This window comes from Corvus kubaryi, unplaced genomic scaffold, assembly GCF_017639235.1.
Source record: "Corvus kubaryi isolate FWS band 111438036 unplaced genomic scaffold, C.kubaryi_AGA036_p1.0 37285, whole genome shotgun sequence".
Taxonomy (NCBI): Eukaryota; Metazoa; Chordata; class Aves; order Passeriformes; family Corvidae; genus Corvus; species Corvus kubaryi.
In genome coordinates this window covers 2,067,252-2,086,389 of record NW_024581089.1, presented here as the reverse complement: position 1 = coordinate 2,086,389, position 19,138 = coordinate 2,067,252, and the positions used below count along the sequence as shown (strand labels likewise).

The window sequence follows — 19,138 nt, the reverse complement described above, 5'->3', positions numbered from 1 at the left end:
CATCCCCATTCCCATCCCCATCCCCATCCCCATCCCCGTCCCCATCCGCGTCCCCGCGCCCCGCCCGCCTCTCGGCCGCCCCCTGCGGGCGGGCGGTGGCAGGAGCGGCGCAGCGGCGGCGCGGCCGCAGAGAGCGCGGAGCGCTGCCGCCGGCGGATCGCACATCCCGCTCCCGGCCCCGCCGCAGCCCCGCCGCGCCCGCCCGGCCAGATGATGAACTTTCTGCGGCGCAGGCTCTCGGACAGCAGCTTCATCGCCAACCTGCCCAATGGCTACATGACCGATCTGCAGCGGCCGGAGCCGCAGCAGCCTCCGCCGCCGCCGCCTTCCGCGGGCTCCTCGGCCCCCGCCTCGGGCTCCCCGGCCGCGGAGCGCCGGCAGCCGCCGCAGCCCGCGCCCCCTCAGCAGCAGCAGCCGCCGCCGCCGCAGCAGTCGACGGGCAGCAGCTTCTTCAGCTCGCTCTCCAACGCCGTGAAGCAGACGGCGGCCTCGGCAGGGCTGGTGGACGCGTCCGCCGCCGTCTCCGCGGCTGTCGGCAGAAAGTTCAAGCTGCTCCTGGTCATCGACGAGCCGCACACGGACTGGTAGGTGCCCCCCGCATGCTCCTCCGCGCCCTCATCATCATCATCATCCTCCTCCTTGCCCCTCGTCCTTCCCCCCATCCTCCCGCGGTCCCTCCCCGGCAGGTGCGGGCTCACCTGGGGCGGGGGGTGCGCCCGGGGCCGGGCAGAGCCCCCACACCCGGCCCCGCTGAGGGGCTGGAGCGCAGCCTCACGGACTGGAAGATGGAGCGAAAAAACCCAGCGAGCCCCGGAGCGCCTGACTAGCCGTGAAATCTGTTTTCCATCACAGCACTAAATAAAACATGTTTACCGCCCTGACCAAGCATATCCTGTGTTCTCTGACAAAATAAAGAACCCGTGTGTAGGGGCAAGTTGGATCTAGGTGTCCTGGGCACGGATTTCTGTGCGGAACTGCGTGTGGTTGTAGCGTTCCGTGGGTTAATTCGTGTTTACGAGCCGGTTTGTTTTCACGCAGCTCCCGCTGCTCCTGTGGCAGCGTCTCCAATGCGCGTTCGGGTGAAGGTCCTTCAGGATGCCGGGCACCAGCCCTCGCTCTGCCCTAGCTCCGGGAATTCTGCTGCCATGGGCTTCATGAACTCGGCAGGTTTTATTTGGGCAGCGTGTTTGGCTTTTAATGATATCATTAAAAATGCGGGATTTACCAGGCGTGGGACGTGGCCAGTGGCGCGGCTCTGCCTGCGCCTGGCTGGTACGAGCAGGAGAGGCTATGGCTGTTCCAGACCTGTTTATCACGGCCGGCTCTGGTGGATGCTGTGCTCTAGAGGGAGGACATATTCCTATCAATCCCTCGCTAACTTGTGTGTTTGCACATCAAGCTGAGAATCGTCTCATTCGCTGTTGCTAATTACAGTGCAGGAGGTCTTAGCAGCGCCTTAAAATAATACAGAGTAAAACAAGTCTGTTTTTGTAGCACTGATATCATCCAGTAATGGATTGTGGGTTTAGGGTTTTATTCTCAGCCTCTCAAATTTATAGCCTTACTGTCTGGATGGACTCGTGCAGTGCCGTGATCTGATCCAATTTGCTTTCAAATGGTACTTTAATAAAATACTTGAAACGAAAATGTAAGCCTTTAACTATAGCAGATATGTTATTTATGTTAAGATAACATTACCTGTTATATTTTCCAGGCTTTTTCTTCTGGGGATGGTTTTGTGGCTGGTGGTGTGGGGAGGGGGTGGTTTTCTTTTTTTTTTTTCCTTCCTTTTTTTTTTCTTTTCTTTTTTTTTCTTTTTGGAAAAAACAAGGTGGTTGTATCTGCCAGACTCAGGCAGCCTCTGTACCTACGTCATGGAGATGCATCCATGGACACTGCTCCCTGCCTTGCAGAAACATCTATTTGTTTAATACTCTGTAGCTCACAGCTCTCTCCCTGGTACACTCAATAACTGTAGATGTTCATAACGTTTGTTTCTGGGAGATTTTTCTGTGCTCACTGAAGCCACTCTGAGTATTTTGAACGTGGTTTTACATACGTGGTTTTGCATACTTGATAAATGCACTCCAAATTAACACAATCTGTTGATATGGGCAAAGCTTTTAAAGACCTCCGTGGGGAGTTCCCCCAAGAGCACTCCAGGTAGGAGCCTCACAAATCTACACAAGGTTACTCATGCCTGCTTGCTTTTGCCTTTTTTTCCCCCCTCCTCATAGTATGTGACATGGATACATAGTAGTTCTAGAAAAAGCAGTTTGTTGTTGCACCGGCTCTTTCCCAGAAATCACTCATTCTGTGACTGAAGATTTTAAAATATATCCTGAGAAACGCCCTGTCTGACCCTCGTGGGTCCCATACAACTCCAGATACGTGTGAATTCTGGTAGTGCATGCAGAAGAGTTTGTTCCATACCTTGGGAAGTACGGATGTCCGTGTGGGCGCGCACTGATCTATATGGGCTAGAACGGAATGTGGGTTGTCATTTGGGAAAGGAAAAGAAAGGTTGGGATGGGCAGCAGGTGAGTGCCAGTGGCGTGCTGGGCACCCCCAGCTGCCCTGGCCTGTGCTGCAAGGGGAGGTTTGCAGAGCTCTGTCATGTGATGCTGCGAGCAAACCCTGTCAATAACGGGAGCAACAGAATCACCCCGAGAGCCTCCCCAGAAACCCTCGCAGCTGATGGGCACTGATCCTGAGAGGAGGAGCAGATGCTTGGGGTTTGTTTTTGTCATGCTTTGAGCTGCACTGTGTTTGTTTTAAATTGAGAACGTGTGTATTGCTTGTGGGTTGCAGCTTCAGTAGGAATCAAAGGATTTCTGTCTGGATCACACTGAAATCCTGCTGGTTCAGTATCCTCTCTTCAGCAGGGGCCAGAGGAAGCATAAACACCTTCTTCTGTCAGCAAAGCATGTTCCCTCTTACCCCTGGTGTAAAGGGACATCTTGTTTCCAGTAGATTTTATTTCTGTGAGAGGTTGACTCGTACTTCAAGCCTAAGATTTGGTAACCCAACATTGTTGCTGTTGCTCATGGAATCACCTGGGACATTTTACCTGGAACCAAATCCCAGTTGTTGCTTGCATTTTGTAATCTTGATCTCAATGACATCCTTCCTCGATTTCTTGCCTTAAGAGGTTTGTCCTATTGCAAGTTTTGAAATTCTCTATTTCAATTACTTTACTTTTCTGGCATGGGACGGGATAAAAAAATGGGAGCATTGCCTTTCTATACTAATTTGTATGTTTTTTACCATTTTCCTGACTTTTTAAGGCAAGAGCAAATGCAGTTGTTGTGCCAAACTACCCTCCTTTCTCAATCCAAGGTGTGTTAAAGCTGTAAAGAAATTTCCAGAGGTTCTTTGGAAACTTGCAACCACATTTAGTGGTTATGCTTCTCCTAAAGGCAGAACTGCAAAAGAAGCAGAATCAAAGACTTTCCACCAGCCTTGGTGGCAAGTGAAGGGACAAATCCAAAATAGGCTAAAGGCTGTAGTCAATAAATCCATGGCAAGTGGTCTTTGCTGGTCCTGGCTCTCATGGAAGAATTTCTCTTGGCCACTCTGTACAATGAATGACCCTCTGGTCCACAGGTGGAAGCAAATAGCCAGCAGCCATTTCCACCACCTATTGTAGAAACTCCCTGTCATTCCAGAGCAGCCCCATGAGGAAGAGGTGACCTGCAATGCAAACCCTTCCATGGTCCAGTGCTACTAATTTATATAAATTAGTGAAGGCGTTGGAAAAGCTGATTTCATTTCCAGGCCTGTTCTTTATGCACTTGAATGTGATGTCCTTTTCATCTGCAGCTGCATATTGAGCAGACATTTTCCATATCTTGATCTCCAGAACCCTCTGATGAGTTCACACATCTGGTGGATGGGTTTTAAGATGCAGTGGGAATGTGTCTGATGCACAGATGGTCCATGGATCTGCTGGGGAGGGGAGAGCTTCAAGAACCACTTGTTAGGTTTAATGGTGATTGGATGGGAGATTTCAATGGTTGTTTTACAGCTTTGAGGATCGTTGTTGATATTTTACAAATAGAGCAAACTAAGAGGTGAAATAATTTGTTCAAGGTCATCCAAGCAACTGCTGACAGAGCTAAATTAAAACTCAACAGCTTGCTTCAACTTCTCTTTTAATTCTGCATTAAGTGTCCAAAATTTTCAGCTAGATAAGTTTATTTTAAAATGTGTTTGATTTCCTCAGGAAATAACCCTTTTGTTCTGTACACAAAAAGTCCTGAATATTCAGTGCTGAACAAGCAATTGATGAGAGGCCATACATTGGTGGCAAGGGGCCAAGACTCTGTGTAAAGATTATTATCTTTATTAAAAGCTTATGTATGAGACTCAGAAAGCTGTTTCAATATCGAAAACTAATCATCACTTTGTGTGTCTTGTCCTTTAAAGCTTGAATATCAGACTTGTTGGCAGCAGCAATGAAACTATAAAAAAACAAAGCTGGGAAATCTTGTTCTTGTGTTTTTTTAAGCACAAATCTGGTTATAAGTATCAGTACCTTTTTTTTCCCCCCAGACAATTATGCATTTCACTTCATGTTTACTGCCTGAGTAGTTACTCAGCTTGTGACAGGCTCCAAAGATAAACCCCAAATGGCTGGGACAAATGCTGTATGAAGAGCAAACTTTCTGGTTTAAAATTACTGAGTCATTTATGGGCCAACATTGCTCATCAGAAATATTCTTAATCTGAACACTGTTGTTGCAGTGCAGAAAAGCACTCATTTATGACACAAAAATTTCATAAAGTGAGCAGCATGACTTTCTTAGGGTTTGTTTTTTGTTTTTTAGGTATTTTTTCATTCACTGGAGTGTGGAAACCGGTTTCAATGAAAGCTGTGTGTGCTGTTGTTTTTTGTAACTACCAAACTTGCATGAACACACTACAGTGAAAATTTCCCTGCAGTTTTTCTGTTCATTAGGGATGGTTCAATTGTGCATAACTAATTAGCAGTTCCTAACTTCTGTTGGCCTAGAATACTCATGTTTTTAGTTGTAACATTGATTTAGTAGCTGCAGCTTTCATTTCATTCACTGTAAGCCTTCAGTGAGCAAGTTTTCCAAATTTAGAAGGCGTCACTTGATTTTAATAACGCATAAATGAGGCCAACTGCTCTGCCAGAGCACTCTCCTGTCCTTTGGGATGACTCTGGAGGAGGAAAATGTCCTTGCAGCCTCCTGGCACGGCACAGCTCACTGCTACCAGCATAAAGTCAAAAGCCAGGTGGGAACTGGGGAGGGAAACCCAGGGTGTGACAAATGTGGAGCTGGAGATTGACAGAGGGAGGGGATGGAAGGGCTTCCCTGGCACTGGGACTGAAGGTGGGATGTGTTTGGAGGCAAATCCAGCAGTGTTGTAGAGGAGGGAGGAGCTGGTTTTTAAAGGGTCTCAGCTCTCAAGACTTTGACCAAATGTGGAGTGTAAGGAAAAGATAATCTTATCAATATATATATCTTATATGGGAGGAAAACACATGTACTAAATCACCTTTATTAATTTAAAATGCCCTTTGCAACAAGAAATTCTTGATATTAAGGAAAATAACCTTGCCTTTGGTATAACACTGTCATATTTCAAGGAGGAAATAGGTTCCTTAAAACCTCTGAAACCGAGCAAGAGTGACAAAAGTTTTACTTTCTCTCTAATTTTTGCTTCCTATGAAAGTGTCCCATTTCAAAACGATCTTTGTGAGATATTTCAGCCTAACTCTAGTTGTGGCCTTTGGACTGGGTTCCCAGCCCTCCAAAAGGGAGCTGGCAAGCAGCTTTTGCATGAGGCCAGTGTGTGCTCAGACAGCTTCTTCCAGCCAGGTAATTAGATCAGCCCTGCTTCCCAGCACGCCCTTCACTGCCAGCTCTGCATTGAGGGCTCTCTGCCTCTGCAATCCAAATAACAGCACAGTGAAAGGAGGGATGCAGGCACAAACAGCACAGCTCTGCAGGCTGGGAGGGCACACGCAGGAAACCACGAGGGTTTCTGCAGAGTTCATCCTGACCTCTGTCTCCTCAGCCACTGCGGGAGGTGTTCTGAGGGGTGAGGTACAGCTCATGGGGCCTTGACACTGCTTCTTTGTCCATTTTTTCATATCAAGCCCACACGGGGCAAGGGCTGGAGAAGCAGGGCATGCAGGTGAGCTAACTGAAGCTGTGTTAAATCTGAATTTGTAGTGTACAGCAACCTCACACACGTTGTGTTCTGTGTCTGCTCTCCCAACAGCCAGCTGGTGCTGCCCCAGACAAAGTGTGTGCTGGTATTTTAAGATGATCTAAGAGAGAAAATTGCTGGGTTTTTTCTGTTTATCTGGAGTTCTGTCGTGTGCCATACTTGGCTGTGTTGGTATAAATAGCAAAGCACAGTATGTGAGAGAGATTACCTTTGTGACAAGATGTAGAATGAAAACCTGATCTCAGTGGAAAACGCTTTCTCCTCCATGCTCTGTGTGCTGCTCTAGCTAAACAAGCTCTTCCAGGCTCTGATGATGTTTTAGGCAGCTGAGTGTAAATGACCACAAATTTGGACAGATTCTCTCTGGTGTCACCCCTATCCCATCCCTGATCCCTGTGCTCAGGATCCAAGTGGTTTTCTTGAAGAGACAATAGAAGTGTCTCTGAAGCCTAATGAAAGCTACAGTAACACGTTGAGTTGAATGGGTAATATTAGAGAAAAAGTTTGCCAATGTTTTCTTCTAAAGTTTGCCTTCAGAGAAAGGAAATAGAAAAATTGGCAAGGAAATAATGAATTTTAGGGAGGTACATATCTAAGTAACAAGACTGAAGTGAGAGATAAAAAGAATAACAAATTGCTTGGTAGACCATGGAACCAAGTAAAATAAGAAATTCTACTTACAACCTATTCAGGATTTGATAATGGCTTTCCAGTAGCAAATTGTAACCGGTTGAAATAGGAAAGGCATGGAACAAAAGGGTATTAAAAACTATAATAATGGATGTCTTATTGTTCATCTTGCAAAAGTGTGTGTGGAGGACTTCCTGTTTGAAATGGATGGGGTTTGCCATTCTGTAAACACTGCAGGACACTGAAAAAGCCATGGTTGCTGGAAGCATGTTTGCTCAAAAGATTGATGCTAAATATTCCCACAGGATGTTCCAAAAGTAGTGACTTCATTTTATGCAGTTTTAGTACCCAGTTCCTAATAGCACCGTGTGAGTGACCCACGGAAATATCATATCCAATATGACATAATTGTATCCCATTAGGAATGCTCTAAACTACAGAAATCTCTTTTAATACCACTGAAATAGACTGATGTTGGGGGGAGGTTATACATTTATAGATAAGGTACACTGCAATCTGCATTTAAAGATGTGATAAGGCTTCAGTGAAAATATGTCTGAGTTTCAACTTGTGTTTGAGGAAGGGAATAACACGTGCAGGCAGTCAGGTTTGGATACAGAACCTCCACAGAAGGAATTTGGACCTGGCTGGCTGAACACAACAGCAAAGGGTAATTACAGGCAGGTGGAAAAATTGTCCAGAATGGAAAAGAGTAAATTGGCAAAGAAAGCAATGTTGTAGATGACAAAAAGCGAAGCCATAAAGGATGAAGCAGAATGTTACCTGCAGTAATGACATTGCTTCCAAAGACGAGGCAGCTTGCCTTGTGGAGTGACAAAAATGTGCAGGGAGGTGATAAAACTTCACAGACACCGTGGGTGGGAGGGCAGCCTCAGACCTGGGTCTGGAATGAGAGCTGCTTGCTTGGTTGCACTGCTGCTTTTAATTAAACAGCTTTATCTGTGCCCAGTCGAACTGGCCCTCTCAGAGAGAGCTCAGTGCTCCAGGCTGGCAGGGACAGGTATTCGAGCCAACACGAGCTGCAGGCTGCTCCAGGCTTGGGCAAAAAGTGCAAAGACTTTGTCCATTTCCCCATCCTCGCAGGTGTGTCCCTCCCTGGCTGGCACACAAATGAGAAAGAACAGATTCCTAACAAACAGCTGGTGGCTGAGGTCAAATCCTTCTTTGTACTTCACGAGCTGAAGTGATAGAAGTGTTTAATCCAGAGGACACTGGACGCTGAATCCAAGGAGGCTGGTCCTGGTTTCCCTGCAGACCCCAGGTGTCTCGGGCAGTGCAGGGCTCTGGAAGCACCAAGCCTCAGCTCCAGCTGTGCCAGGGAATGCTGAGGGATGTGTGGGCTCCTGTGGGATCCTGGCTGCCCATCACCTGCTGGCAGGGCTGCCAGGGCACCCCTGCTCACTCCTTTTGGAATTCAGATGCGGGTGGGGTTCATTTAATTCATGGATTGCTGCAGGTCTGTGTGTACACAGGTCCGTGCCTGACCTCAGGTTTGTTCTGTCTGACCTCGTTTCTTCTTTATTCCTTCTGATTTCTTACTAATAAAACTGATTATAATTCCACTGAAACAGCCCAGATTTAGGGGATTAAATTCCAATATGAGATCAGTCACAGTCTCTTAAGCCTCCCATTTGTTCAGGGAAACCAGGATGTTTCCAGAGAGGAAGATTCAGCATTATTTCACTACCTCTTAGTTTGCTTCAGTGGTTTCTTCTGTACTGAAAATCATTTCCAATGAAGGCTCTCTATGTATACACACGCTTCAACATTGAGGGAATTTTGAAAGATGATAAGGTTTCTAAATTAATATTAGAAAAGCACCATGTGAGATTTGTGATCCTGGAAGTGTGATAAAAAGGTTTAATGATAAAACATGATAAATACATCCAATTCCACTGAGTGGCAATATGGTTTCATAGCGTGCTGTGACTGCAGAACTTGTTTAACTTAAGAGTTGTTGTCTCAGCCATCTACTGTTCAAGGTAGATAAAAATCCTAGGGATACTTTTAATTAGGAAAAATTATTTATGAAACCTTTGTCTTTGAGCAGATAACCAAAACTAATTTTCCTGAGTCTTGTGTGGCTGTTCCATACAATATATATTAATAAATGACAAGAGTGTTTGTGACAGGCCTTTTAAAATGTGTTTGTGTGTATGTAGTCGTGTCCATCTGTATGCAGAAGGGTTTTTTGGAGAAGAATTTGTAGGAATTTTCACCAGTGCACGTTGTCCAGATAGAAAATAGTTCATGGCTGTTGTTTTCTTGCTGTTGGGTTGCTCTGGAATAAAAGGAGGCTCTTCCACGGTGCCAGTGAAAAGTCAGCTGCTGTTTTGAAGACAGCTCTCATGAGGATCTATTGTGTGGGTTGCAGTGCAAGGGATTTAGAGACTCAGGGTTTGTGTCAGGCTGTTCTCTGCCTAAATTCTTTTCGTTGGACCCATGTTCTAGGATTTTTGTGCTGATGAATTTTCTTGCTAAGGAAGAAATGTCTGGCGTGAACCAGCAGCAATCCAACGTACACGAGGGTAAGATTAACTTCCTTGGCAATAGCAACACATGAGAGGAGTCAAGAGAGACACTCATATAAAGCATAATTAGTGTGCATGAAGGTTTGCATTATTTCTACTAAAATCACTTCTGCTGGGTTGGTCTTTGCTCGTGGAAGGTGTGGGTGGCAGCAGACTGCAGCTCTGCCCTTGCCAGGCTGGGGAGGGTCTCACAGCAGGGCTTTTCTCTTAAGGCTTGCAGTTGTTTTCTTCTTTTATTTGCTAGAAGGCTTTTCCAAGAAGTCAGGCAGCTAATGAAGCTTTGGGGTAATTGCTTGGTGGTTTTCTTTGTTGGTTTGTTTTTTGTTTGGTTTTTTTCGGAATATTGTGGCCCATTATAAATATCCTTTTCAGCTCCCCAGATCCTTGGCTGCTGGGCTGTGTATTGATGACAAATCAGCTCCTGAGTGGCCTTTGGAGGAAAATACAACTGCACAGTGAAGCAGGGTGGCAGAGTGTGATTGTTATTGTCCAAATCCCTCAGTGATAATGTCTGGAAGGCTTTCAGTGTAGAATAAACACACAGGTGCTGTTATCCTGAAATCCAGGCTCTGGGTGGCTTTACATTGCAACAGTAGAATTAAATCTCCATTTTCTGATTTTCTGGGCTCCTTACTGGGCTGATGGAGGCTTTCCCCTGAATGTTTGTTCGTCACTTCTTATCTGGGTGATGCAGAACAGTGCATTTGTGATGCTTTCTGTGGAACAGAATCCCAGTATTGGTTTCAGCTTTTTGAAAAGCTCATGGCAAACTGCTCTGTCTGTCTGTCTGTCTGCCTGCCAAGATGGGATGAAGACTTGGTACATGTAACTCTTTACCAGACACTACTGTAAGGTTTAAGGCACATTACTTCATTTCAAGGCTTGGTTCAGTTTGTGAATTTTCAACTGGGTGTTTGAAAGGAAGCAAACCTAATTGGTATCAAGAAAACATTTATTTTTGAGGGATGAACAATAGCTCCAAAAGTCACTTTTATATTTCTTTAGTTAGTGTTTTAGAGTAGGGTGTTTTTTTTGATAGATGACTGAAATTCTTTAGACCTAGACTCTGGACTCCTCAGGGTGAGAACAGAATATTTTCACTTCGAGGACTTCAGCAAGTAACTTTCATGTTGCAAAGCAGGATTATGTGTAACACGTAAATCAGAGTTAATGATGTTAATCAGCAAAAGCAGTTTGTTGTAAAGCATCAAAGTGCCCATCTCTGCTGCACCAGGGCTGGAGTGGCGTGCAGCTGATCCTGTCAACACACACAACTAATTTCATTTGGGGCAAGAAGCAGCTTAAGCTGCACATGTGTGAAGGTGTGTACATATCTCTGTCTGTCTGCAGTAAACCAGGAGCATTTTCCTGAAAGACCTGTCCAGGGCATAAAATTATTCTGCAGAGTGAGGAGAAATTCTTCAGTTTTGTCTGAAACATTGCCTGAAAACTCGGGGTAAAAACCTGGGACTGTGGGACCAGTAGCAGTTCCGTAAGTCTGTAAATGGAAAATAAATTGATTAGAAACAGCTCCGATGAGATGGTTAAAATTATAAATATTCAATCATCTTTAACACCCTCTCAAAAAATACTTCTGTTTAGATTTCAGTGCACAGGACCTGCCTGTGTAGATTCTTTTATTGTATTCGAATGGAATAAGGTTTTTCCTGTGCAAACTCGAATTAAACTGATGCCCAATTAGTGCCTTCTCCGATTCTGTTTGTTAGCTGTCCCCACTAATGCCGCTGCGTGTTCTGGGGCCAGCGTGCAGTCACTTAACTGTGCTAAAAAAAATAGAGCAGACTTCAAGAACTGTGTAAAAGTTGCAATTTTTATTTAGAAAGAATATTTTAGAACCTACTTTTGCTTGAATCAAGCATCACCGAAACCACTCGGAAAGGATGAGAGAGAAAAATCCACTTATCTGTGTTTTTCGTGCCACTGTCTTTTTTTATGAACAGCTTCTAATCTGGCCCTTTATTTTGAAACCAAAATGGAACATTTAGGGTGAAATTACTGTGGAGGGCTGGAAGTGGCAGTGAAAGAGGTAGAATAGTGCTTAGGCATGTTCTGTTCACAAATCCTGTGTTTATTTACTCTTGTATTGTTTCCACATGAGCTGTGGAGTATCTTCATGGGAGAGCAATGATGTGTTGGGGAAATAATGCACTGTGGTTAGTCATGACATTTTTACTTGCTGTTCCTTTTTACAAGAGCTGTTTCAAGCTGCTTCCTGGGGATTAGTTGATTTTTCTGAGAAGTTAATTCCTGACTTTAATCTGTCACCCTTCATTTCAAATAGGCAAAAGTTATGACATTAAATGAATATGACAAAAATGGTGATACTCTGCTCATAAATTTCTGGCTTAAGCTGTAAACTGATGTAAATACCTCCACAAAAGCAGAAATTGGGAGGCTCTTCCAAGCAAATGATAATATTCAGTGGAGTGCAGCTCCAGCACAGCTCTGGGACCAGGAGAGCTGCATTCCATGATCATTGTGGCATTTTCCAGTTCCCCTTCCCACGAGCCATTAACAACCACCTGGTGGGTCTGGTACCCTTCAAAACATCCCCAGAGGGTGGGAGAGCCACAATCCACCGGGAATTGTCAGCTGGGAAATTCTCTTCCTGTTCACCTTCTGTTTTCCTGGAGTTGTCTCAAGGAAAAGTTGGAAGATAGTGGAGAATTTAGACTTTTACATCAAGAATTCCTCACAGAATGAAGAGTGACATAATTCTTATTGTGCAGTTCAAGAGGCTTCCCAAAAGTAAAATACTTGCCATTATTCAAACACATTTTCTCTGAGGTACCTGCCTGATTTCTGCATAAAGTATCTTTGTAGCTAATGCAGGCATCGTTAAAAAATCCCCTCTCCAGTACTTGGGTGGGACAAATATGGGTTTATCTTATGCTTTTTTTCACTTGCAGAAATGTTCACTTCCATTTATAGCAGTAGCATCTCTTTGGGGAAAAAAACCAAATCAAATGATTGGGACTTGCAATTCTCTTGTGGCTCAGCCATTGGGAGATCACCTTGCTGGAATTTCTTTGTGTTGGGATAATGGGGATTATTCTCCTGTTTCTGTAGCCTTCCAAGAGCCTGTTATGAGCAGCATGATTAAATGCAAATGATGGTTCCACCAAAAAGGCACAAGGCACTGGAAATTGGGTGCCGGAGATTGGCTGCTCCTCTGCTCACCTCGCTCCCTCCGTTCTCTTGGATATGGGAGTTTGTAGCAGAGCCAAGTTTTCCCTAATCCACATTTCTGGAAGTTTTGTTTTTGCTTTCCTCTCGTCATCCCTTCCCCTCTCCCATTCCTGTGTTTATTCCTTTGGTCATTCAGCTCTCACTGATTAGAAATATTCAGCTTGTAAAGGGCACATGGGCTGGAAGAAATTGTCCTTGCTCAAGCTGTAATAATGGATTTGAAAATTCTCATGACTGGTTATTGATACACTCAATTCATCACTAATATGTTGAATTACACTCAGTACCTGAACAGATTATTGCTTTGCCATACATTTAAATTACAGGACCAAATGCATTTAGGTTGTCATAATTCAAAGTTCTTTCCTTGTGCTCTTGCTGTCTGTGTGAAATTAACTTTTCCTCTTGCTGTTCCTCTTTAACAGGATTTATCGAAGATAAAATACCAGTGCTCCTAATTCATTAGAATATTTATTTGTAAGAATCTATTATTACCACTCACTCACGTTCCTCTTTATCCCAATATCTACTCCTTCCTCAAAGCCCAGGTGACTAGCCAGATTCCCTGTGATGACCTTGGTGTTTAAAAAGAATCAAACTAAGACAAGATGTGTATAGTAGTTAAATTTAGATGTTGGTTCACCTGAACTGACATCATCTTGTAGTTTCAGTAGCAAAGCATGCTCTGGCAGCAATTTGGTCCCCACCACTGGATAGCACAATTCAGAAATAAATTACTGTAATATCCAACATTCTAGACTCTTTTTGATGAGTTACAAGTACACTGGAGGAATATCGAAACCGCATTTTCCTAGGGAAGTGTTTGAAATGTGCATCAACTTTTTCCAATTTTTCCTGCCCTTTTGTTGGACACATTTTTAGCATTGCAGCAGTTGAGCTTTTGAGAAGACAGATTGAGCAAGTCCTGAATTTTTTGAGTGTGTTGCAGGGTGCCCCTGGAGAAGGAACATCCATTAATAATCTCAAATTTTTCATCTGACTCGGGATTGTGATCCAAGACAGAATCATATGGAAGAAGTAACAACACTCATAAGCAACTGCTTACATTTTGCAGTTAAGGCCAGGAATTATTGGAGAAACAATTCCTCATGGCAGACTGGGGAATGAAGGGAAAATCTCATTCACCTTGTCAAGAAGAGCAGGGCTTTCCTGAGCCTGTGATTTGTTGCTGGGGTTTGCTTGAATCATGGGGCACAGTGTTACAAATTGCAAAATAAATCAGGAGGAGGATGAAATTGAGAGTTGGACAGCTTTGAGTTAAGGCTCCAGTTCTGCAAGGACGGGCAGAATTGGGACAGGAGATAATTTGGTTCTCGGTCAGGTATTGATCCAGAAAAAAACACCACAACTTATTTGTGATCAGTACAGGGATTGCACACAAACCCATATTTGCATTTTGGGGTTTTAGTTTTCTTACAAGTCAGGAATGCTCTTGGTGATAAGATGTGGGGAACTCTCTAAATCTTAGGTTTTTTAAAAAAATTAGCAGTAAAGAATTATCATGTGAGTGAGAAATTCCATCCAATGAAACAAATGGACTTAAATCCTCATCCAAGCTGTGCCCAATCCCCACCGTGTCCCCAGCCCAGAGCTCTGAGTGCCACATCCAGTCATTCCTTGGACACCTCCAGGGTGCACCAAGATTGACTTTTGTAGCTTATTGTTGGTAGATTAAGTATTTGCGGAACACAGTGAGGTTGTACAAAGCAGTGGAATTCAAAATAAACAAAAAGACCTGGTTTTCTGCACTGAATTATTATTTATCACTGTTTCTTTGCTGCTTTTCAGACACATCCAGAACGAGTAGCAAAACATATTTATCTCCACGGGCATCTAGCAAACATAGAATTAAATACAGAAATACTAACAGAGAATTTTCAGTGAAGCAATTATAAAGTGGCTTCAGTCTCATGTTCCATGTGTTACCCAGCTTGGAATATTAAAGGTCTTTGGGTGGCAAAGAGCTTATTTTGTTCGTTTGACTTTTACAGATAATTTTTTTTAATGATTATGATATAATTCTTGCAGTTCTGAACCTTGCCTTTGGAATTGTTTTCTTTCACTTGGCTTATCATTTGGAAGCCATTTCAAGAAAGGAGCTTTGCCCTCCTGACAGCTGATGGACAGCAAAGACTAAACCTTGTCCATTGTAGCAAACCATTGGAACAGGTTTGCCACATTTCTAAAGCAGAGGCTTTTCTTCAAAGGAATTATATCCTAAACTCAGAGTTTGGATCTGTCTCCTGAATTTCCAGGGCTGGTAAGGATTTTGTGACAAATATAAAATTGTGTGTATTTGTCCTGTATCAGAAACCAAAAGGAGTACAGGCAAATACTTTGTAGTTTAAATAAATATCACTGTTTGCATAAATTAGTGGACATGGAAATTGACACTAATTTTTTATGACGATGTACTTGATTTCGTCCTCGGATTCCAGCAAAAAACTGAGCAGAGATGCTGGGGGGAAAGGGGCGTCAACCACGCAACGGGAGTAAGGATGCACTCGCACAAATTCCCAGTTTAGACGTCAAAACGCTGGAGGTTCAGCCCTGAAAGGAAGAATCACTCGTCACAGCGATGTCTGTGAGCCTGGAGAGAAAATCCCTGGCGGGAGGAGAGGCAGAGCCGTGACTCAGCTGCGGCTCCTTCCCCGCGGGGCTGGGGGCGGCCGCGCTGCGCTGCGGGCGGAGCCGCTCCGGGGCTGCCGCTGCTTCTGCTGCTTCTGCTTCTTCTTCTTCTGCTTCTGCTTCTTCTTCTTCTTCTTCTTCTTCTTCTTCTGCTGCTGCTGCTGCTGCTTCTTCTGCTTCTTCTTCTTCTTCTTCTTCTTCTTCTTCTTCTTCTTCTTCTTCTTCTGCTTCTTCTTCTTCTGCTTCTTCTGCTTCTTCTTCTGCTTCTTCTGCTGCTTCTGCTGCTTCTTCTGCTTCTGCTTCTTCTGCTTCTTCTTCTTCTGCTTCTGCTTCTTCTTCTGCTGCTTCTTCTTCTTCTGCTGCTTCTTCTTCTGCTGCTGCTTCTTCTGCTGCTTCTTCTTCTTCTGCTGCTTCTTCTTCTGCTTCTTCTGCTGCTTCTTCTTCTGCTGCTGCTTCTTCTGCTGCTTCTTCTTCTTCTGCTGCTTCTTCTTCTTCTGCTTCTTCTTCTTCTTCTTTTTCTTCTGCTTCTTCTTCTTCTTCTTTTTCTTCTTCTGCTTCTTCTTCTTCTTCTTCTTCTTCTGCTGCTGCTGCTGCTGCTGCTGCTTCTGCTTCTTCTTCTTCTTCTTCTGCTGCTGCTGCTGCTGCTGGTGATTCTGCCGCTGCTGCCCTCGCCCACGCACCGCCCCCAGTCCCCGCAGCGCTCCGGGAGCACTCACCCACGGGAGAGGCTTCACCCTGGGTGTACAAGATCATTGTGTTACAGACAGCGCGTTCCTAGAGTAAAGCAGGCAGGCAGGAAGGTGGAAAAATACATGGAACAGCGCAGTCTTTAATGGGAGCACTGGGATATCTCCATCCTCTGTAAACACTGGGAGTTTGTCACATTTCCAGAGTGAAGTGTGGCTGTGTTTTTCAATTCAGAAGAAAACGGTCGAATAAAGACTTATTTCTTTGTGCTAAGACAGCTTACATTGTTGTAAAAACTGTCAGAGGTTTTACTGAGGCTGGTTTTCTTTAATAGGCCAAAGATGATGGGCAGCTGTCAGACCTTGCAGGAGGTGAAAAGGGGAGAGCGGAGGGAGGTCGGGGTTGCTCGTGTTTTTGGGAGGACACAGCAAAGGTTACACTGTCCAGGCTCTGCATTGTTGTGTCTTTGGGAATGAAAGGAAGAGGAAAAATATGGATTTCCTGTATCCCATAGTGTGGCAGCTGTTCTTGTTGCATTGATTCCTGGCTTTCTGTTCTCGTGTGTGTTTCTGAGTTTAGAGCTAAGTTATACAAGAGCTCCAACACGGATAGAATAATAAAAATTCAAATTATTTACTCACTTGTCGCACTGTTTGGAAGTCCTTGAGGATTTGTGTGTGTGCATTCTCCTCCATTTGGAGTCTTCCAGGGGATCTGTTCCCATGGCACCTGTGTTACAGCTTTGCCATGGACATCTCACCTTGCAAATCCTGTTCTTCCAAACCAGTGTTGGCATCTTATCAGGTGGCCTTGACCGTGTGGATATCAAGTGCTGAGGTCAAATGTCACTGACCAAATATATTGTTTAAGTTCAAACCTAACTCCAACCCCAGCCCAAGTCCCAGTTTTCTGCATTACACCCCTGCAATGTGTCACGTTGCTGCTGAGCAGCTTTTGTTCCTGCTTCTGTTTGAAGTTGCACCCTTGCTCAGCTGATAAACTGAGATTACCTTTTCCAATTCACAGATTGTCTAAAAACCGATGGCTCGTTACTTTACTAAAATTCCCCTCCTCCCTTCACTCACTGACAGCTTTTTTAACTCTTAAAATGTTTTTCTTCATTGAATACTTGGAGATTATGAGGCCAATTATAGTGGCTTGAACACACCTTGGTGGTGCTGGCATTTTGAACCGTGTTTCGCAGAGATCAGGCACGCAGCAAAGATCTGAGGTTTCAAGAAGCTAATCTGACAGGCTTTGCAGTTGTTTTAAAAGGTGCCAGTTGGGAAGACGTTCTGGGAAGTTTAGAATGCAATCCTGAAAGACTGAGGGGACTACAGCCTTAGTTTATTTTCTGTACAAGTGTTTAAATGTTATCTGACAAATTATTCTTGCTCTTTTTTCCTAAGCCCCTTTGGCAAGCCAACAGAACATTCCCCATGCTTCCTACCCTTTTCTGATGTAAACAATTAATCAATTGGTTCTGAGCTGATTGTGGAACACTTTCCCCAATCAATTGCTCTCAGGAACTCTTTGGTGCAGCCAGATTTTTAATGATGAAAGAGTTGGCCAGAATATTTGTGAGCAACTTGGTTTCCAGATCAATTTCCAGTGGGAAATTATTTGGACATGTTCTGCTGACTGGTGAGATGAAGCCTTGGATTTCTGGATCCATTTTAGATAAACAAGTGGCAGCAGAGAGCTGGTTTGAGTGAATGTTTTATTGCAGCCAGGGAGATCAGTATTTTAGATTTAGTTCTTGTCAGTAACAGTGACAACATTAAAGTGCGAGTTGCAGAAAGTTATTTTGGTCTGAATAATCACAGATTTGTTTAGTTTCAGATCAGAAAGGCAGGCATTAAGAAATTCCCTATTGTTTACCGATTGAAAATCTTGAGAAGAACTTCTATTCTTTCAGTTGTGTTTTCATTGTATTGTCTTTAGATTTGGTGATTTTATGGATTATTTTTACTTTTCCAAGTGGCATCCAGGTTTACACTTTGGCAAGATTATCTTGCTGAGTAAACCAAGTTTTCTGCTCAATTTTTTTGTAGAATAATCCAAGTTTTCTGCTCAATTTTTCATAGAACTTTGTATTTTCAATGTCTATTTAAAATTTCAGGATTTGGTTTTACTCTTTCCTAACTCTGCAGTGAGAGAAGCTTTGCTTGGCATGTCATCCACTGCCCTGCACCTGTTCATGGTGTTCCAAAGCTTATCCTTGCATAATTGAGGCAATGTCATTAATGGCAAACATTTTGAAAAGAATATTTTAAATATTTATAAATGTTTACTGTCTGCAAAATAAAGTACCACAGTGCAGAATAACAGGCTCCTTATATCTCAGTCAGAGTGGTTTCTTCATTATCTAACTTATTATAAATTCTGTATCTAAATCTAAATCTATCTGTATCTAAATCTCACCAAAAGAAGGGAGCAAAAACTTAGTAACAAAAATATGGAATATTTAAGCTTCAGTTTCTGTTTGCTCATAGATCTTGCAAAATCTTTGGACATTTCTGCAGGTGGAGTGTGCAAACACAGCCTCTTGGTATTTTGTTTTATTGCAATGAAATTCTCCGAATGAAGCCCTTCAGGCAATTCTGGGCTGTATCTAATAGTGCCAGACAGTGACCTCAGAAGCATCCTCAAAGTGTCCAGGATGAACTACTCATCTACAGATTAGACAAAATCCAGTTTAGGGGTGGAAATCACTTTAGATCCTGTGAGTAATGAAGGCACCTTGCTGCATGTGCTGCTCTGATTGCTTTATCCGTGTTCCCTTCCACCTCAGCTGAGCCATTCCATTCAACATCCCTGACAGTGTTTGTTAGAGGGAAAAGCTCATCCCAGTAACCTCAGGAGAACTGAGCCCCACCAGAGGCTTCAGCCAGTGCTGAGAGTCACCACCTGGAGCTGCCTCAGGTGTGACACCCGTGGTGTTCCAGCTGCAAGGAATGCAGAGGGATACCAGTGAGGGTGGGAGGGGGTTTGTCGTTTTTATGCCATTGAAAAAGATATTTATAAATAGCTGAATGATGTAACATGATAAAAAAATAAAATTAAATTAAATTAAAATAAAATTAAATTAAATTAAAATAAAATTAAATTAAATTAAAGTAAAATAAAATAATATATAATAATATAATATAATTAATGTAATGTAATATAATATAATGTAATGTACTGTAATATGATATAATGTA

At 43.6% G+C, this 19,138-nt stretch overlaps 1 protein-coding gene across 1 annotated transcript in view; it reads left to right on the top strand.

Annotated features, from left to right (window-relative positions):
* The first annotated feature begins 110 nt into the window (after window positions 1-110).
* The window catches only part of SYN2 (synapsin II), a 153,613-nt gene continuing 134,585 nt past the window's right edge, over window positions 111-19,138 (top strand). Inside the window, exon 1 of the mRNA XM_042026718.1 lies at window positions 111-584. Coding sequence (XP_041882652.1) covers window positions 211-584 — 374 coding nt within the window. The 5' untranslated portion in view covers window positions 111-210. The remainder of the gene's footprint in view (window positions 585-19,138) is intronic.